The following is a 23024-nucleotide window of genomic DNA, read 5'->3' on the forward strand; positions in this document are numbered from 1 at the left end:
TTTTGGTGATGGCTCCAACACACACACACACACCCTCACACACAACATCCACAGCCAAATCCCAGGGCCATGGCCAATGTTTCATTCAATTACTGTTTAGTCCGATTGTTGTGTGGTTTAATGGCCATTTAATCTATAGTCAATTCGTGTTACAGCCAATTGGTCTGTTCATCAAATACCGATATGGTCTACGCAAAATCTAGAATGTAACAACCATTTGATGCTAACGTCTATTGACCAAATATTTCACACTTAACCCCCCCCCCCCCAAAAAAAAGGGGGGGGGTTAAAAAGATATTAAAAAAATGTATGTATTTAATAATATAAATCAATTCAAAACTTCATTTATTACATAAACTGAAAAAGTGAAAACAATAAACCAATCAATGTTTTCTGAGCTTCTTCATTTATTAACTTTGTCATGTTGTCTCATTTTGTGATATTCATCTCTCATTTACATTATAGAAAAGTTTCGTTGAGGCATGCGGTTAAAATATGTAAGCCTATGTTGTGTGAGGGGATAGATTTCATCCTTCTGGATTCAGCAGCTTCACACGTTTAAATATATATTTATGTCATAATGTGCGCTCTATGAAATTGTCATTGTTATCCTTCTGTTCTACATATCATACAATATATTTTACCACATTATATGAGCATCATAATGCAAAGGTAATCATTAGGAATATAGTTCATATAGTTCCCCCGTGTTGTGATTACCTTGTGATAAAACAAAAAGTTGTACTCATAGAATGATGTAATAAAGACGGACTTTATCACAGCCGATTTTACATTTTGAAGGAAATCAGTCACGTTAATACACTTATTCGGAATAAAGATAAACATGACAAGGCAACATCTTTACAAACCTCCAACTATCATGATTATTGTACATAAGCAAGGCTAATATGTTCTAAGGAAACTAAAACGCAGCTTTACATTTTCACAATTCTAATTCTATATACATGCGATATAATGACACTGTGAAATGTATTGGAGTTTAGATATTACTGTGTATCTCCTTTGTACAGTTACAGCAAGTTCTGTACATAAACCATGCTGTCAGTAAAGAGAAAAATACATTCACCAATCAGCAATGTTATAAGGAACTTCGTGCGCATATACCTTTGATACATATACAAAATCAGTCATGAGGTTTATTTTTGTTTCTTCAGTGTGACTTTTCATATTTACATGCATTTTTCCCATCGGTTTATCCCTATTTATTTATATGTGCAAATCAACTATCGCTTTTTAAAAAAACGTATGTTTTTGTGTACTTAACATATCATTTGAAATTCGACCATACTCATATTTTTTACCATACACAAATGCAGGCAAACGCAAATCTATACACATTTTAACGACTTTGGGGGCACCATTGGTCATTACAACAAGCGGGCGTCGTCTTTCAAAGATTCCCGATTAATCCGATCAACCACCATTATGGAAAGCCAGTATCACCAACATCTAAAATTCATGCTTTTTCAAAACTATTTTTTTATATGGTGAATACTAATTCATTCATTTGTGTCTTGACAATCTAGCGTGTTTTCTATTTGTTTACAAAGAACATTATGCAAATTTCCTGAAGGAAAAATTATGACAATAGCCGTTTTAATACAGTCGAGTCAGGCTGAGTCGTTCGCAACACTTATAAGTCAATATTCCTACTATTTTATTTATTCATCTATTTATTTTGTATCTAGTGGTTTTTATTTGGTAATAACTTAAATTCTTGAAATGAACAAAATGAAATGCCACTAGCAAATAAAACATCACCTCTTTGCAAAGTGGTAGATACATAGTCAATGCACATTTGAAACATTATATATTTTCTGTTCTTCGCTTTTTGGGGGCACTAACATGGTATATCATTTTATTATAACTTGCTACTTGTTTCTTTTTTTACAAATGGTTTAAAATTATGATGTATTTTTAACCCAGTGACATATCATTGAGTATATCACTGAAATTCTATTGTACACTCTTCCAATACATACTTATAAATTATATATGATGGTAAATTATATTTACATTAAGTGAAAACTACTTATAAGCTGTACATATTCCTTCTCTTTCTGAGTGTCAAATATTCTGAACAGAACTTAAAAAGGAAAGTTTCCAATACAGAAACAAAATATTTAATGAAACCTAGCCGAATCATTTTCTTAAAACCCTATTACCTGGGCCTTTTCCCTCAAATATTCCATATCCTAATAACCTACCATCGGCCCTAAACCCGACCTACCAACATCCCCCTCGTGCCTCTCCTATAATCCTTAGATTAAAGTTAAACTTTACCATTACATCTTTATAAATTATTATTTTTACCAATTATTTGCACCAATTGAACTGATACACGACCTTTAAATGAATAGATTGTGTACTATTGTGATCCATTACAAATACTACATTATATCTATTTACAATACCAAACATGGCTGTAGAAATTCTCGAAGAAACTAAAAAAAGTGAGGGACCAAAACGACCAAGCTTGCCATTGCGGCGTTTTGTATACATATTAAATGTGAAATATAATAACTTCGTGCACACTTTTCAGTATAAAAATGTAGGTTTTCAAAAAAATAATTCGGGGGAGAAGCAACTGGCCCGTGCCTCAGCCTAACTGTTTACGGTCATGACTAGGCAAAATGTTTCACAACCTGTGATCACAATCAAATATAGGCCTATATACAATGAAATATATATATATATATATATATATACATGTAGTGAGGAAAAGTCTACGGCTAAATATTATACTCAATGCCAAGTCGGCCACTGTCTCAATAGACATCCTTGTTATCAAACATATGTGTGTGTATATATTTCATAACTTTGGAAGAAACTGTTAAATATTCAGCTATATTTAAATGGAACATTGCATAACGTAATTACGGCTTACTGTGAGAATAAGGCAAAGTAAGGTTAACCATACGACCTAGTTGATATTTACAGCGTGGTAAAATGTTTCAAGACCTTGGAAGACACTTTATAAAACCTTAGGAATTCATAAAACATTCAATGTTCATATAAATCGCTAATTGCCCTATATGTAATTAGGAGGAGATCCAAAAGTTCCATTAAACATTCATGACATTATGGATTTTTCATTATCTTGATCGTTTCTAGTGTTTATAACACTTTTGTTCCTTCAAAACTTGACAGTTTCCAAACATGCAAATGAACCCTATCTTTTGTTTAATGACTGCACCTCTTTCGCTTACCTTCCAAACGACTTTGCGAAATTTAGTAAATATTACATTGGTTTTGAATGAACTGCAGCGTAGACCTTTTTTTTTTACATTTGTTATAGAAATTTAAAGGTTTGTGAAATATTTTCTTGTCGTCTTTTACACACGTTGTCAGTATCAAAGGTGCTGCTATAGGCTTACAAGACCTTGAAAGCAAAAACAAATAACAATAAAATAAAAAAAAAGAAATAAGGCAAGCACTGTCAAACGCTGATCTCGCAGCGTACATGATCATGATGTTCAAAATGCAACACTGCCATAAAACGTTGGGATTTTTTTAGTTATTATTACTCTCTTTCTCATTTTAATGACTAGATTATAACATTAATCTCTCAAAACTCACTTATTTCGGCAGATGTGTAGAGATTAATGTATTGGATGAGCCTGCACCTTTGAATGCTTTAAACAGATAATATGGCGCAATATAAATGCTGTGGATCATCATCAACAAGTTTGTGTCCTACAGAATTGAACTGATTTATGTACACCGTCTTCATAAAGACACTTGATTATTATTCTTTAAAAAGGCTTTGTGATAATGATAACAAAGAAAATGATAATTATTCATAATTCTCATTTATCTACGACAATGTAAACACTTTAAATAAGCTGATCTTCCAGCGGACACTATATTTTATCAACATTTATGTAAATGTTAAAGTTATTACTTTTTTTCTCCATTTAAAACTCCATCCATGTTCCTGACTACAAGGTAGAAGTCCCTTTATCTTTATTAATACAGGTAATATACAAGAGTCTGGTGCTCTAATTGAGCCACTTTTCTTTGGTACCTTTGAGACCGCCTGCATCTAAAAAACATGAATAGATGTGACATTTTTTTTTGATTTCCAGATGAATAGGTATTTCTCAATTCAATTCTTTTATTTCATTTCCACCCAAAACATAATACAAAGTAATATAAAGCAATACAAATCAAGTACGATTTTATAGGGCACTCTTACTTCGTAAAACAGAAAAAAAACAGTATGATATAGACCATAAATCGAAATGAGGGGGATCCACTAAAAAGCAAAGCTTGTAAAGTGTGGATCCCCTTGGAAATGAAGAAATTATAATTGACTTATTCATTATATGCGTACATACATGTATTACAAGAAAGAAAAAGAGAACAAAATAAATCATATTGATGCAAACATAATTTCTGAAATTATGCAAAGCTTTTCACACAATGTTATATGTCCATGTGCGAAAAAGAAGTCGTAGAAGAAAAATCCTTGTACACAATTCTTCAAGTGTGTATTTCCGAATGTACAAAATGCTCTAAGATGTTCAGTGTGTCAAATGGCGACCGACTTCATTTCAATTTTCTTGAAAGATAACTTCCGATTCACGTCTTAATCCTGCGGCCTCTAATGCAAGGCGAAGTTTGTTAACCTGCTCACTAGGTCGAACACGCCTTCTCCAATCCTTAAGCATTTCTTTGAGACCTGATCTTGAGACACTCCTGGCCGAAGAGTCTGCTCTGACGAGGTATTTCTCCACCGTTGAGTAGGATAGGCCGAGTTTGTAGCCAAGCTCACAGGCCTCCTTTATTTGACACACTAAACCAGAAAGCATATGCAGCATGTGGTTCGAAACGAACCGTATTCTACCTCTTCTGCAAAATCAACATCAGTAAAAGTGAAAGGCTATAGATCATTTTTCTCCAAAGACTTACGCCAAATTATTAGAAAAAGAAATTCGTCATGTTTGTTTTGTCATATTCATGTCAAGACGCACAGTTAAAAGTAAAAAGCATTCTATAGCTTACTTAAAATAAGGCTACTGAGAGCTATTTATCCATTCAGATTTTCACATTTGAAAATAAATGATAAAGGCATGAAGGTAGCAGGACGTCAATAACTATTAGGTATCCAGTAGCATGTCATCTGTTTACAAGATATACTTGTTTAAAATATTTTTGTTTCAATGCTTTATTGCAAAATTAGTTCACAGCCCATTATCATTACAATTGTTTATTCAGTCCTCGAAAAAGTATTTGATTAGTTATTGCTAACGTTTCAACTTAATAGTAAATATGTCACGATACCTTGATGACAATTTTAAATGACCCTGGGAATTAAGGAGGGATGCTAAAGAACCCCATGATATTTAACTCTGACAATCAGGTTAAAATGCTAATATGTAGAAATTTGATAAAATCATCTTTTTTTGGCCTTCACCCATATTTTTGCTTTTTTTTTTTTTTTATTTATTCATTTTCCAACACGTGGGCTGGATAGCCCTCTTCAGCCTAGCGGCTGTTCTTCTGAGGGGTCCAGAGGTGTCATATTTCTACCAAAGTCACCTTCATTCTCACCTTTTTTCTTATATTTTTTTCAATACGAGCACCCGTCTTCAAACATCGTTACCATTATCTGTGATTTAACCTAAGTTGATAAAAAATGATAAAACTCTTACCTGTGAGTCTGTTCGTAGTTAGGTTCCACTGTTTATAAGAATAAAAAAAGAGTGCAATACTCATTGTCTTTAATGAAGACGCCGTACAGTGAATTTACTGCTTCTATCAACATTACAATTCAAGATTCAAATATTTATTGTCTGTAAAAACACTGAAATTCGGCCTCCGCTGGCACTAAAATTTACATGACAACAATAATATCATCAATATGGATATACTCCTTTTTTCACTACACTGTAAAACATATTGGGTAAAATTTTTATCACAACGAGGGTTATATTTATAAAATATTTTCGAAAGTATTTTACTCAGTTCGGGAAGCATATTGTCCAGTAAGGTTAGAAAATAAGCAGCAATTACTTTAGAATGGACAAAAGTTTCATCACACTGGATACATAAAAATAGCTAAAAGAAATGCCAAATGTTGGTTGGACACATAATTACCATAATTGATAATTTTTACCCAATATTTCTTTAGAGTGCACCCTCACAGTACCGAAAACAAAAAAAAAATAATATTTTCCACTTGTAGTGACCAGTAACTCCAAATATGAATATTAAGGCAGGTTTAAACAAGATTTTTCAACAGATGTAAATGTAATGGAAGCATATATACTACGAAGACTAACCCGATTTCTTAAATGCATAGGGTCGGTACGTGGGGCGCAAAATGGTTGAGTCATGATTCTCATGAACTCCGACCTTTACTCGAAAGGAAACTTTCTAGTACTTTGCAAGATGAACGTTTGAAGTATATCAATACTATCTACAAAACCTCCCGTCTCTTTCAAGCTTGAGGATTCTTTCTCCGAAATAAGATTTTTGTTTACCTTCACTAGAAATGTGTATTTCTCCTTCTGCCAGTGTGGATGAACCCTGCTCAATGCAGACACTGACACTTTTCTGGCCGCTAGAGGGCGGGAGATTGAAGTGTGCTATAATACATCCTCCTGAGAGTAGGGAACCAACATGAACCTTGAGAAGAAACAAAACGAAAGATGTAGAATAAAGTAAAGAAACACGAAAAAAAGAGATTTAAATGAATAAACAATAGAGCAAAAGAAATCCAGAATACAAAAAGCAGAGAGAAAAAGGGATGCGTAGCGTGATGTCGTTACGATATTGAGCTTATCCTAATATTTTAGACGCAGCTGGCTAGTATTGCCACCTCTCATATTATATAAAACATGAATGTGTACAAGGTCTTGTTGGTAGATTGGCAAAAACTCTAACATATCGTCCATCGGGCTAAGTATATCTTAAACTAGCATTTGTCGTTTTATTATTCATCTCATCATTCATGACAACATGTTGTACACTTCAATTATTTGTGTCCTTCATGTCCTTGTTGATCATGAACATAGCCCTTTTCAAAATTAATGTCTTTCATATTATATTCAATTAAAATCTGGAACTGTGACTTGAAACCGAAGGAGGTAAGTGTTACAGGAGAGAAATCACATATACATACGACCAACAAAGTTTAAAGATGCTTACGGTTTCCTGTGTCTTCTCTGAGTCAGAAACACACAATAGCATTATATCGTCTTCTGCTGAATCCAGAGTGAATTTGATAACATTCGTAACTTGGTAGAAGATTTCTTGCGAACGGCTGTCATTTCTTTGCCGAAACTCCTGAAGGCACAAAAATTGTTAAATGAGCAGGAAGCTCATGGAATAAGTTACATGTTACAAAAAAGGTGACAAACGTTGATGAAAGTTTGAGAAAAAGTAAATAGATAAATATAATAATTGGATTTGTATAGCGCTTTTTTCCAGAGGATACGAAGCGCTGTTGATGGCATAAGACAAGTTAAGGTTTATGGTTATCTAAGTGTGTTTCGACATGTTTTTTTTTGAAGAGGTCAAGAGAAGAGAGGTTTCTAAGAGTTGAATGGAAATTGTTCCAAAGACGGGGGGCAAGAGATTGAAAGGAGTTGAAACCGGCCTATTTTCTGGACTTTGGAATTACATAGGAAGGAGCAGCTGCAGCACGAGAAATAATGTAGATCTTTGTTGCTGAGATAATGAAGAAGACAGAGATTCATAGGTTTGAACAAGTATTGGATAATAACATAAAATTAAATAAAAAAAGAAATTAATGTGCATTTGAATGATGAGACCACCTGCCTTATGTACATCCTCTCATTGGCAAGGCGAATGAGATGTACGACTGATGTCACACAATATTGTACAGCCTCCGATTAAGTCTGCGTATACTTTGCTTAAACTGCCACTTTTTAAACTTAGCACCTTTGTATCTTACAAATCGTTACGATTGATCCAATCAACCACAACTATGGACAACCAACAACACCAACATATAAAATGAATGTTAATTCACAATGTTTTCTAGATATGTGATGTATATCCATATGTTCATTGTTGTCTTCACCGGTTCAGTATGGTTCTCTTTGTTTATAAAGGACAATGTGCACATTTCCAAATAAGAACAAATGACTTTTTGATGGATTTCCATACAATTGAGATTGATCGGATCAATCGCGTCTTTTTGTATAATGGGCCCAAAATGATTCCTCAGAGGATGACATGTAGAGGATTCACCAAAAAATACAAACAAAGACAGAGGATGTATTTTCATTACCATTTTCAGGTGTAGATTTTGCTAAGATTGCAAATATTGGTCGCATCGGCAATTGGTGTATATATAGCCTTTGTGTTCTCCACATTCGAATAATTCAATATTCGACTTTCGACATGCTCTAAACTGTCCTGGTACTTGCATAATATTTGTCAAAATTTAATTAGTCTTTGATTCGTGGGTTTTCCTATTTCATACAAGCTAACCTACTTTCAACAGGCTCTAATTCTCCTTTTTATTACAGCTAATATTCATTGTGATACTGGAAAATGAATTACTTATAATTATATAAAATTGACTATTTATAGGTAAAGAATTAATATTCGAGGTTTTCATAATTTGTATACATGTAGTTAAAGCCGTCAATCAAGTATCCCTGTTTTTTAATATCAATTCTAGAGGGATTATGAAAGTTGTTCATGACAATACATCTATTTAAAACCTTTTTTTATATATAAACAAAGGGCAATGATTTAATAAAGGAATGGATTCTAGATAATGTCTACACACAATGTATTTTTCTTCAGTATTCAGATACATGTAATGTTTTGTTTAATTTGCGTTTATTGGTTTTATTTTAAAGTAATCAACATAATACATTAGATACAACAACATAATATACGTCACGGAAAATGCTAAAGAGGAAATGCTATTACAGATCAAAAATCATTTCCACTCTCAAAACTACACTTTTAAAAACGAAAAACTACGAAGAGCTAATTAAGCTCTTAAATTCAGCATTCCTTCGGAGTGCGGAATTTTCTCGTTCAAATTTGAACTAGACAAATCAGCACTCCGAAGTGGAGTCACTATGCACGCTCTTTAAGAGCTAAATTAGTTATAAAGTGTAGTTTTATCAGGCATTGGTGTCTAAAATCACTATCAGAAGTAATACACGGTTCTGACTTACTACAGAGTCTTTGTTGTAAGGATGTGCTATGCGGATTCGTAGAGTGGGCTGTGGAGTGTTGCACTTGAAGAGAGGTTGTGACACCTCACAGATGAACTGAATTCCTCGGACATCATTCGAAGACAAAGCGAAGTACTGAAGATGACGTGTCGAGAACGTAATCCTGTCTTCTGAGATCTCAAAACCTTTCGATGATTCAATAGCCCTGCAACCAAATTGTCCTAATTGAATGGCAAAGACATCAGGAAAGTAACATGGTGTTACAGGTGTCACAAGGATTTCGATTCTAAAATTATATGATTGATTACAATTTATATTAGACAACCGAAAAATCATTAGTTTTATAAAGGTGTAAATGTGAATAATATAAAATAATTATTTTCTGTAAGAAATACGTGTAGTTTCTGCAAGGAACCTGCGAAACTGTTTGCTGAAAGACCTCACCTCACTAACCGAATAGAAGCGACACCCTCATTTAATATAATATTTTTTTCAATATACGCAGGTGCACACATATGAACACACACACACACCGATACGCACACATACATATAACGTACCACATTTAATACACCACTGACCCACACACACAAATGCATTACTCCCGAAAACAACTATACACAGTGTTACATATAAGAATAATTGTAAAAGAATTTTAAAGGCAATTACATTCATCTATTAGTTATTTCCTCTTTAAGAATAGCCTAGAGTGATCAAGTACATTCCACAGCATGTTTGTAAGAACGTTCCAGAATGTCTTTTTATTATGCAGGCCTTGCCTATTTAAAGGCCAAGGAGTTTTATTGTTGACTAGGGAAAAGCCAAACAATAGAAATGTATTGGTAGTGGAAATGAATAGGCTTATGTATTTTGTTTACACATGTTGATTTCAATGAGGTCATTCAAGAATGTTTTAGAAATAAAGAAGCTTCCAGAAGAGTGAATTCTAGAAGCTTGTAGATTAGTTGAAATTTGAGAATGATCTAGAATACTTGTAATTAGTATATAAAGCTGCAGTTTCTTTAAGGACATCATCACATCATATTAGATCACTTGATCATCACATCATATGAGAGCAGGAGATCACATCACATCATATGAGATCACTTCACCAGATCATATCAGTTTATTTCCACCTGGAATATCTATATTGTGTGGAATTACTTGCCCACCATCAATGAACTGTTTGCAGAGAGAAATTATCAGTTCTCATCGAGATCATCAACATCATCAACCTGTTCAACGAACACGCTTCAACCCATGGATTGCTGAAATTGACTGTTAATCATCATCAACATCGTCTTCACGGACATTTCAACTCGTTACAGTGACTCTTATTATTCATCGTACTTCAACATCAGTTTCATCATCGCCATCATTGTGAATTTTCGCCAGTCAACTAGGATTTTATCATTTGGATTATTACTTGGATATAGTATCATCACTTCGGGATTTTACATCGGACACTTCAAGAGATTTATGTAAGATCATTATTTGTTTTATTTATGTATAATTATTTCCTGTAATAAAAAAAAGGAAAATTTAAACTTTATATTTCAAAATCTTCTTTGTTATTTGTTGCAGTATCGTAACAAATAATTTTGGGGGCTTGTCCGGGAAACGAAAACCAAATTTGTATAAGCCAATTTGAAACTAAAAAACATTTTTTCAGGAAACGAAAGCCGATTTGAGACGAAAGTCAATTCGAAACAAAAGCCAATTTGAATTGGAAACATTTTGGAAATTTTTGGAAAGTTCTAGAATATACTGTACCGTGTTATTATGTGCTTGTATGTGTGTATATTCACTATGGCTACATTTGATGTTGAAGAATTTCTTGCAATGACAGAATTGTCATATGATCATTTGAAGTCACTGAAGAAAGATGATTTGATAACAGTTTGTGATCATTTGGGTGTATCTCTAGCCCCAGGTTTAAAGAAGGCAGAGATAATTGACTTGTTAGCTAGACACATGAAGCTTACAGAGGAGTCTGAAACTTCTGTTATTGTTTCAGACGATGCTCAGATCCAACTGGCAAACATTGAATTGGAAAAAGAGAGAATCAGAGAAAACATTCAATTGGAGGAAATAAAGATGAAAGAAAACATTGAAATGGAGAAAATGAGATTGGAGTACCAGTTGAAATTGAAAGAAATGGAGTTAGCTCATGCAAATACTAACTCTGTTAAAGATAAATCTCCCCAAGGCTTTGATGTGGCGAAAAACATTCGCCTTGTGCCAAAATTTGATGAAGAGGGAGTTGATACATATTTTGTGTCATTTGAAAAAGTGGCCAAGAGACTAAAATGGCCTGAGGAATACTGGACTCTTCTCCTCCAAAGTGTTTTCGTTGGAAAGGCTGCAAAAGTCTATTCTTCACTCTCTGAAACGCAATCATGTGACTATGCTACAGTAAAAGAAACAATTCTCAATGCATATGAGTTGGTACCAGAAGCGTACAGACATAAATTTAGGAACATGCAAAGACAAACAGGCCAGACGTATGTTGAATTTGCTAGGGAACAAGAGATGATCTTCGATAAGTGATATAGATCACTGAAAGTTGACAAAGATTTTGTTCACCTTAGGGAAGTTGTCCTCCTAGAAGAATTCAAAAAGAGTCTTCCTTTTCATTGGCATTAAATCTCACTTAGATGACCATAGAGTTACTGAAGTCAGTAAAGCAGCCATAGTAGCTGATGAATTTGAGGTCACACATAAAGGTAGTGGAGATAGGCCTCCTTTCAAGAATTATTGGAAAAAGAAAGGAAAAGGGTCATTTGAATCCCACAATAAACCTAGTGAGGGAAAATATGCAAGCAAGGACAAAGACGCTAACAAGAATCAGGCTAGTGGGGGCACAGAATCAACCAAAAGGTCTGAGAGTCGTAGTTCCAAAATTTGTACTCATTGTCATAAATCGGGACATTTGAAAGAATCATGTTGGAAATTGGTTGGAATGCCAACCAAAACTAAGAAAGACATGGGTTTTGTCAAGCAAACAAGTGTTCCCTCGATGGAGTTTGTTCCATCAGAGCCCAATCGGGATGTTGAGAGTGTTTCTCTGGTATTTGCTGATAAAGTCAAGCAGGTTGATGAAACTTTTAGAAGTTTTTTGCATGATGGTGAAGTATCCCCTTGTTCGACCGGTGCTGCTGGTAGGTCAGTGGTGATCCTTAGGGATACAGGGGCTGCACAGTCCCTGATGGTGCCAGGTGATTCGGCTCTTCCTCCGGAGAGTTCAGAGAATGCCAACGTCTTAGTTCAAGGTATTGGCCCAAATTTTATGTCGGTTCCTTTGCATAAGGTCGACTTAAAGTGTGACCTAGTTAGTGGTCCTGTGACTGTTGGTGTCGTTCCAGAATTACCCATGGAAGGTGTTGATTTCTTGTTAGGTAATGACTTGGCTGGAGATAGAGTTGTTGCATCTCCAGTGGTTTCGGAGAAGCCCGTTGAGGTAGCTGAAACTGAATTGTTGCAGGAAGATTTTCCTGGGATTTTCCCGGATTGTGTTGTTACTAGGTCTCAGACTCGTAGAGCTGAAAAGGATGATGCGGAATCTGCTGATGTAGAGGAGAGTACTGATGTCTGGTTAGCTGAAACCATTTTCAAGGATTTGAATGGGGATAGTGTTGAAGGCTCTGTTGCTAACAATGATAGTTTGTTTAGTAAATCCTCCCTAGTACAGGCACAACAGGCAGACCCAGAATTAAAACGCTTGTCACATAAAGCATGTTCTGAGGCTGAGGCTGATAAGGCTCCTTAGTGCTTTTATGTCAAAGATGACATTTTGATGAGGAAAGGGAGACCTCCCCGGAGACCAGCTAATGAAGATTGGTGTATAATTCACCAGGTTGTAGTTCCTCCTTGTTACCGCACAGATATTCTGAAAATGGCTCATGAGTTACCTATGGCAGGTCATGTCGGTATTCGGAAGACAAAAGATAGAATTATGAGGCATTTCTATTGGCCTAAGATGCACAAAGATGTTGTGCATTTCTGTAAGACATGTCGCACATGTCAGATTATTGGTAAGGCACAGCCTTCTATCAAGCCTGCTCCATTGATACCCATTCCGGCATTTGATAAACCTTTTACTAGGGTTCTTGTTGATTGTGTCGGACCCTTACCCAAAACGAGGTCGGGTCACAGATTTCTCCTGACGATCATGGACTTGTCTACACAGTTTCCAGAGGCGATACCTTTGAGGTGTATCACTGCGAAGGCAATGGTGCAGGCGTTAGTGCAGTTTTTCACTAGGTACGGTCTGCCGAAGGAAATTCAATCTGATCAAGGGTCAAATTTCATGTCAGGAATATTTCAGCAAGTTATGAAGGAGTTGGGAATAAAGCAGATCAAGTCCTCTGCTTATCACCCACAGTCCCAAGGAGCGTTAGAACGCTATCATCAGACTTTGAAGACCATGATTAGGGCTTATTGTGAAGTCTATCCCGATGACTGGGATAAAGGGATCTCATTCCTACTGTTTGCAACTAGGGATTCCCCGAATGAGTCCACGGGTTTCAGTCCATTTGAATTGGTCTATGGTCATGAGGTTAGGGGTTCCCTAAAGCTGATCAAAGAGAGGTTTATGGTTCAGGATGATGATGTAAACCTTCTAGACTATGTGTCAAAGTTTAGAGAAAGGCTCTCAAAAGCTTGTGATGTGGCTAAGGAACACTTGAAAGAGTCGCAGGGAAAAATGAAAGCTCAAGCTGACAAAAATGCAAAAGAGCAAAGTTTCAAGCCTGGAGACAAAGTGTTAGTGTTTTTGCCTTTGCAATGTGAGCCCTTGAAAGCTAGGTTTAGTGGTCCCTACATAGTCAAAAAGAAATTGAATGATGTCAACTATGTGATCAGTACCCCTGATCGAAGAAAGTCTCAAAGAGTTTGTCATGTAAACATGTTAAAAGAATACTTTGAGCGAGAGGCTAGGCAGCCAATAGGTACAACACAGGTCAAAGAAGAAGAAAAACATGTAGATGTACATGAAGAAGAATGCTATGGAAAGACCGATAATGAATTGTCTTATACAGATGTATCTAAGAACGAACCATGTGGTGTAAAGTTATCTAACTCAGAGATGTTAGGAAATATGGATGAGGCATTAAAACACCTGCCTGAAGATCAGAGAAATGATATATCTGGCCTGTTAAAAGAATATAAAAATGTGTGTGAAGACAAACCAGGTCGTACACCTTTAACTGTACATGATGTAGACGTAGGTGATGTAAGACCTATGAAACAGAATCCTTATAGGCTCAATCCAAGCAAGTTGGAAATGGTGAATAAGGAAAAACAGTTCATGTTAGATAATGACATAATTGAACCGAGTCAGAGTAGTTGGAGTTCTCCCATTGTAATGGTTCCAAAGCCAGATGGCTCTCAGAGATTTTGCATTGATTACCGAAAGGTAAATGCAGTAACTAAGACTGACTCGTATCCAATTCCTAGATTAGAAGATTGTATTGATAGGGTTGAAATTCTGCCTATATCACAAAGATAGACTTGCTTAAAGGATATTGGCCAGTGCCATTGACTGACCGAGCCAAAGAGATATCAGCCTTTGTCACACTTGAAGGCTTATTTCAATGCAAAGTCATGCCTTTTGTAATGAAAAATGCACCTGCAACCTTCCAAAGGTTAACAAATCAAGTGATTGCCGGACTTAACAATTGCGTCGTACACATAGACGACATCCTAGTATACAGTGATACTTGGAATGATCATCTGAATCACTTGCGAGCACTGTTTGACAGGCTGGACAAAGTCAATCTAGTAGTGAATCTGATGAAGAGTGAAATTGCCAAGGCAAAGGTCACATATCTTGGTCATGTGGTTGGTCAAGGGCAAGTGCTACCAAGAGAAGCCAAGATACAAGCTATCTTAGACTTCCCAATTCCCACAACTAAGAAAGAATTGCTCAGATTCTTAGGTATGAGTGGCTTCTACAGGAAATTTGTTCCAAATTTCAGTACAGTGGTTAGTCCTCTGACAAACCTGCTGAAGGCAAAAGTGAAGTATGTTTGGTCTGACGAATGTCAAGGATCATTTGAGAAATTAAAGACCATTTAGGTGAATGAACCTGTTTTGGCAGCTCCAAACTTCACAAAGCCATTCAAAGTAGCTATTGATGCATGTGATGTTGGAGTAGGAGCAGTATTGCTCCAAGAAGATGAAGAAGGCATCGAAAAACCAGTGTGCTACTTCTCTAAGAAACTCAATCGATTTCAGAAGAAGTACTCAACTATTGAAAAAGAGGCCCTGAGTCTCGTACTAGTCCTTCAGCAGTTTGAGGTGTATCTAACCAATGGAGAGATTACAGTCTATACAGATCACAATCCTCTTGTGTTTTTGGAGAAATTCAAAACAAAGAATCAAAGACTGTATAGATGGAGCCTAATGCTCCAACCATTCCCTTTGACAATTGTACACATAAAGGGAAAGAATAATGTAATTGCTGATGCTCTGTCAAGAGTATAAAAAGTGAAATTATTCATGATTTTGACCAAGTGTGTCATTTGAAGAAAACATCTTTGATGTTCCTTTATTTTAACATGTTCGTTAAGTACTATATCTTTGTACACGATAACTGTAAATGATTTATCAAGATGACTTTGAACAGTTAAAAGAAAAATTAATCTTAAAGAAACCTTTACTACGGTAAAGCTTTCTTTTCACCGGTGGGGGAGGTGTTACATATAAGAATAATTGTTAAAGAATTTTAAAAGCAATTACATTCATCTATTAGTTATTTCCTCTTTAAGAATAGCCTAGAATGATCAAGTACATTCCACAGCATGTTTGTAAGAACGTTCCAGAATGTCTTTTTATTGTGCAGGCCTTGCCTATTTAAAGGCCAAGGAGTTTTATTGTTGAATAGGGAAAAGCCAAACAATAGAATTGTATTGGTAGTGGAAATGAATAGGCTTAGGTATTTTGTTTACACATGTTGATTTCAATGAGGTCATTCAAGAATGTTTTAGAAATAAAGAAGCTTCCAGAAGAGTGAATTCTAGAAGCTTGTAGATTAGTTGAAATTTGAGAATGATCTAGAATACTTGTAATTAGTATATAAAGCTGCAGTTTCTTTAAGGATCATCACATCATATTAAATCACTTGATCATCACATCATATGAGAGCAGGAGATCACATCACATCATATGAGATCACTTCACCAGATCATATCAGTTTCCACCTGGAATATCTATATTGTGTCGAATTACTTGCCCACCATCAATGAACTGTTTGCAGAGAGAAATTATCAGTTCTCATCGAGATCATCAACATCATCAACCTGTTCAACGAACACGCTTCAACCCATGAATTGCTGAAATTGACTATTAATCATCATCAACATCGTCTTCACGGACATTTCAACTCGTTACAGTGACTCTTATTATTCATCGTACTTCAACATCAGTTTCATCATCGCCATCATTGTGAATTTTCGCCGGTCAACTAGGATTTTATCATTTGGATTATTACTTGGATATAGTATCATCACTTCGGGATTTTACATCGGACACTTCAAGAGATTCATGTAAGATCATTATTTGTTTTATTTATGTATAATTATTTCCTGTAATAAAAAAAGGGAAAATTTAAACTTTATATTTCAAAATCTTCTTTGTTATTTGTTGCAGCATCGTAACAACAGAATCCCCGCATTCAAAACAAGCAAAACCATTCATACATACATAAAAAAAAGGAAATCGCGACATAAACTCGCAATCAAGCTCGCGAAACAACATCAGACATACCCACTCTCAGACCCCCCCCCCCCCCCCCCCACTGTCACATACACATACACTTTTACACACCAAACTTACACTCTCACACCACATAGAGTTACGTTAAAACATTTATACCTATACCTTTCTTCTCTTGGTAAATCACAGATTATCCAGTCGTTAAAACATAGCGTTAGGCTTTAAATAGGCCCAAAATTAATTTCATAGACGAAATGAATATCCCATCATAATACTAAACTTAACATTTTGCAGTGTTACTCGCCGTTTTGTTTTGAATTTGGTTTAAAGAAATCACATACTACAAAGATATTTTGAAACTGACTTTATACAAACATGCAGTGGCAAAACCAAAAAAAAATCCACATTATGCCTTATTCTCAAACTTACAGGAATGTCATTTATTCAACAATACCTTGTCCTAGTTTGGTATATAACTTGAAACACAAGTCTTCCTTCTTCTGTTGATATCGATCTGAGAGGATGCAGTGTGGAAGCGTCACAGCCGCGGGTTTACGAAGCTCTTGCGAGAAGGAACATCGGATGATGTGTGTCACGAGAACCTCTCCATTATCCAGGGGAATGTTAAATGAATTACTCCTAGGGACACATAAAGTAGCAATTGATCTCATTCCTTTTGAGATCGCACCCGAAGGAATGGATACTCTGATTCCAAGGCAATCAAGCTTCAACTCTCCACCATTGTGATCAATGGTGGCATGTGAAAACGGATCCGGGAAGCCTGGATGTTGTGAAATTGCTGTAATTGATGGCACAAGAGAATATGTTCAGCAAAATGATATTATCGATTTCCTTTTCTTCTAAAATTATACCTGCAATTTATGTTATAATAGGAAACAGGTTATTAATGAATATGCTGCTACCTATAAGGAATAGAAGTAGTGCCTGTTATTTCCCTAACTTAGTGAATAATGAAACGTAAATACTTTGACGTTGTTATGCGATTTCATATTACTATTAAATTCTGAGAAAAATTGTGAAAGTACTGGACCCTGAGTTGACAGGAATTGCTATTGATTCGCTTCAAAGGCTAGCAATGCCAACTTATAAAGTAACTGTTTGTTCAAAATCCTTTTTAGACATGATAAAATAGACAGTATTTCATCTTTGTCTTGACAAGGGAGTGTTCTTCTTTTTCATTTATAAACATGATAAAAGGCATTGTTTAAATTTCGAATAAATGAGAACGATGAATTTCCATATAGTTTATGCTAATTAATTGAATTAAGCATAACTCTTTGTAAGACTGGAAAAAGTAATGACTATTTATGGGTGGATCCAGGCTTTTCCAGAGGGGGGGGGGGGCGGGGCAAATTCTCAAATACAATTCTAAGAAGGAAAAAATGTCACTAAAAATGAAGGTATTTTTGCCTGCGGAAAATTTGAGAAAACAGAAAAGAAAATGTACTCATTTGAGCATGAACGACATATTCCCTTTAAAAAATATGTGCAAGGGGGCACACTTGGGCATGGACGACATAATAAAAAAATAATGAGTATGACTCTCAAGGGGGCACGAGCCGGAAATGCCCCCCCCCCTGGATCTGCCACTGTGACTGTAACCTGGAATAGTAATGACACAATTTGCCTTATGAATATTTTTACTTACCTGTGGCTATCTGCTCTGCAGCATCGTTAAAATGAAAAGCTCTAGCAATTTCAAGCAACCTCAGTCTTGTTCCTCCTTGTTGTGTCCATTTCTGAAGAATCTGTAGAGCAACCTGACGTATCATGGCAGGTTCCAAGGACAGACATGACGCCATCACCTTCAGAATTTCGGAAGCTGATAGACCCAGCCACTGTGAGAGGTGTAGGAGGTCTGGATTCGTGTGAATCTTTTTGGAGATTTCAGAAATATCTTTAAAAAGAAGGAAATAGTTGTGGTGTCAGTCATTGAATAATAATAATCCTGTACGTCTTTAATTATTCAAGGAAAATTTGGTAAATGTAGATATTTTTTCACCCCCTTACAAAAATTTTTTTTAATTATACAACACAACATCATTTTAAAAAGCATTTGTGAGCAAAGAAATATTGAAATCATAGTTGTTATTAAAACCTGTTTGAGTTTCTTCGATGTTATATCCTTGCAGAAGCCTAGCCAACTTCTCTTCCTTCTCCTGTTTTCCTAAACGTCTATACCATTGGTTGATGAGTTGCCATGCTAGTCTTTCCATTAGTGCAGGGTTGGAAGGAGCTATAAGACCTATAATGTCGTTTTCGTCGACACGGAGAGCTCTACTGAGGTCGAGAGCCGTATTTAGATTCCCAACCAGGCGAACGGCTCCACACAGTTCGCCATTACTCGGTGAACCCCCAAGCGCGTCGATGTCTTCAACAGTTCCATCTTGGTCTATGATTAGGAATTACAATTGATAGAATGTTATTAGAAATGGTGATAAGAATAACCGTTACCTGGCTGTCCTGTAACATATTCAAGAAGCTGGATCGGATATTTACCATGATAATGGTATTTCTGACCACTTGCCATTATAGAAAAAGGCTAATCGGTTTCCCTATATACATGTATATTGATTTTTGACTTTGCTCCTTCTTATTTTGCCAATAAGACCCCACCACCCTCAATATATGTCTCTCTCTATCCACACCCTCTTCGTTTCTTAATATTTATTTCATACCTGACTCTGTGTATTCGATGATCTTCCATTCTTCATGGTATTTGTCTTCATCTAGTTCTGATCCTTGTTGAGGTGATGGGTTGTGATTCTCTTCCGGCTTCAGAGGGGTCTCACCATCAGTTTCCTCTTTTTCATCCTCAGCATCTGCAAGGTATTATGGTCATAGTGTGACAACAGACCGTTTTAGGGACAGGACGTGTTCAAAATGTTAAAATTCCGTCATCTATGTACAAACAGGTAATGTATAGAGTGCAAAATTTCCAAATCGCAAGGTCGGAGTGGAATATCTTGCTTTCTTCTGTTCACAAAACCATACTACATGCATTTTTATTACGCCAAGAGCATACAGAGGACGGAAGGAACTATCATTGTCGCATATGTAGAATAGGAATAGATAAGACTCTCAGTAATGTTTTGTTTGATTACTAGTATGTTTTATCATCCAATTTGCTGTATTAATGTTCTTAATCAATTATTACCATAAGCCCGTGTACCACATACGTTTCAATACACACTTATAAGGGGGGTCGCTGACACTTTTAATTTACATATCATTACCATAGTTATATTTAGATTTTGATATACATGTACTCTTCTCAATTTAAATCAGAATTACATCTGTATATTACCACTCTCACACTCATCTCTCCTGTCCTCATCCTCCCCCACCCTCTTTCCCTCCTCAGGCGTGGTAATGTATCCCCCTTCCCTTCATCTCTACACTCTGGTCACCCTTTCCTTAATCTATTAAGTTACCCAAAGTGTTTGTACATATGTATTTTTATTTGTAAATAATGTATTTATAATGTTCGATTGCTATACCAACTGACCAAGTTATCATTTTATTGTTATATTTTGTAAATCCAATGCAATTCAGTCTAAATGACTGCGATATGTGGATATTCTAATAAAACCTTAAACCTTAAGACAAATATTTTTGTTCTATTGATTTATGATGCTGTCTTTGGCATTTCCATCCTCAATTGGCCCTATTGTCTCGTTTATTATGTAGGCAAAGTGTACCTATTGGTAATTTACAAATTTTGTAAAACCAAAAAAATACACCTCGTAATTTGGAGTTTCGGGTCTTTGCTTCATCTGGATAAGTATTCAAAAAAGATTTTCTAAGTACTGGGCACCATTTATACGTATTGAAATATTGCCTTTTCAGTTTGATCATTCGAGTAAAAATTCGACGAAATTCGAATAAATAGGCCCTAAATAACACAAAGGAAATGAAACCTGACAATAAGTGCATTTTCTGAAGAAAAACAAAATGGTACTGGATACCATTCGTGCAAGTCGCTTGAGACGTTTCGGTAACAGATTTCCAGACCATCTGCAGTTTCTCCTCTCCTTTATCCATTGATGTTTGGAATGCCTTCCAAATCGATAGCATTTGGATGTTAGCATCCTTTCTATTGTACAACGATCGATGTTCGATGTGCTGTAATTCTGTCCTGTCAAATCCCAGTTGATTGCCAATCTCATAAAACTTTTCTTTGCTGATGCAACGGGCAACTTGTAACAACATACTATCAGGAATCTCTCTGTGACGTTGAAATAAGATCATTGTCGGTAAATGAAAAAAATGAACCCAACCGAATTTAAATGTTTATTCTATATTTTTATTACCCCCGGCTTATTTCAGTTTCATAATAGTCCCAATCAAAGAAATAATTAGGTTGGTTGACATGAACCTATCGAAATTTTAGCTACAAGAAACTTGAATGTAAAGCTAGTCCACATGTTATTTGAGACCATTTCTGAGAGGGTATGATACGAACAGACAGGGAATAATATAAACAAAATGCATTTAATTTGACTGAAGAAGACATATTGACGGAAAATATTTTTATTATTCATATACATTCTATTGGTCGAACATTCTGAAAATCGTAAAGAGCATGATAAATATAAGGTTTCGGGTGCTATTTTTCATATATTACACATTTATTAACAGAAAACACAAACTTACCCATTCGGTCCAATGTCTTGATGACCGCAGTCAAGTCCGATAAAGTCCGATAAACAATAAAGAGAAGACAAAATACTTTAAGCCACACAAGTATAGTATAAAGCCAATACTAAGCATTTTCTTTTCTTCTTTAAACTATAAAAAGAACTACGTCATGATATATACCCCCACAGAAATTTTGAAGCTTGCGCAAGCTTGCGGCATGCTAGTAACTAGCATGCGGCTGGCTTAATAAGCGTGTAATACTCGTGCAGAGTAATAGTTAAGCGATATTTTAGCGAGGAGGGACTGGTCGCTAGCATGCACTCGCTTCTTTAGCGACCGCCTTGCTAGTCGCATGCTAGTTACTAGCATGCGGCACGCTTAAATTTCTGTAGGGGTACATTGCAAATTTAGAAGTCTTGGACGACTAGAAATTATAAAGAGATATGTGTCAATTTCCCTAATTTCCTTTCTGAATTAGAATTCAAAACTATTCAAGGTTGGAATTGTACCATAAATCTGAAAAAAATTATTTTTACAAATAAGTATACTTTAAGATCTTTATTTTTTGTCATTTTAGGGGCAACTAAGGAACCATTCGTGACCTGGTGATAGTCAAATATGATAAACACGAATAGAGCGATACCCGAACCTGAAATAGATACATCAGTTGCTGATGATTGGAAAGATTCCATGAATGTAATGAGTGTGTTCTTTGCTGCTAGGATAGATTCTTGTCTCCCTCTCCATATCAACAGCATGTCATAGGTAGCTTGTTGTCTATCATTGAATCTCCTGTACTCTATGCGATCCAGTTCAGCAATGGTGAAACCAAGAGCTACGCCTATGTCATAGAACTGATTTACATCCATTGATTGGGCTATTGTAAGGACATCAATGTCCGACTGCAAGTCACTTTTCTGGACTTTTTCTAACGTCCTGGATGTTACGATATGAACGACAATAATTTCCATATTATATTATTTAATCCTATTATGATTGTGGTTTACTGGTTTCGCTGCCAATGCCATGAGCATGTCTTTTCATATTGTTTCAATCTTCTTATTATTATTATGTACATGTATACTTTGTTAGTATACATTTTTAAGAACAACAAATGGGGAAAGCATTTATACTGAAATAATTATTTAGAAAATCCTCAACCATTGGTCATTCGTTATATTATCATGTACACTGTGAGATAATCTATCTTTGAAATAAAAGAAGTTACTGCATTTGAGCCTCAATGACACCTGTAATCTCACCAGATTGCGAAATCTTACAAGAAATTGATATTTGGTGAATGGAAATTTTCCAAATTTCCTTAAATAAAACACCTTTTCCCCTTTTTAAACAGACCTATAAATTGCAGAAAAAATATGTTTTTTGAATTTACAGAATGATCCTGTTATAATATTGCTCTCTGCAATTCTTTTTTTTCTGTAAAATCATGGGGTT

At 35.6% G+C, this 23024-nt stretch overlaps 1 protein-coding gene across 1 annotated transcript; it reads right to left on the reverse strand.

The window, feature by feature from the left end:
• Positions 1–4321: 4321 nt before the first annotated feature.
• Positions 4322–22500, reverse strand: LOC121416610. Its single transcript, XM_041610100.1, has 12 exons — positions 22219–22500; positions 21585–21600; positions 20897–21156; positions 19607–19750; positions 19027–19320; positions 18577–18825; positions 17362–17706; positions 9192–9412; positions 7177–7314; positions 6510–6654; positions 5679–5706; positions 4322–4875 (listed from the first exon to the last, which is right to left on the reverse strand). Exons 1-12 carry the CDS (start codon positions 22436–22438, stop codon positions 4578–4580), a joined length of 2358 nt encoding a protein of 785 aa, XP_041466034.1. The 5' UTR covers positions 22439–22500; the 3' UTR covers positions 4322–4577.
• Between the last annotated feature and the right edge of the window lie 524 nt (positions 22501–23024).

Source organism: Lytechinus variegatus, chromosome 6 (assembly GCF_018143015.1).
Source record: "Lytechinus variegatus isolate NC3 chromosome 6, Lvar_3.0, whole genome shotgun sequence".
Taxonomy (NCBI): Eukaryota; Metazoa; Echinodermata; class Echinoidea; order Temnopleuroida; family Toxopneustidae; genus Lytechinus; species Lytechinus variegatus.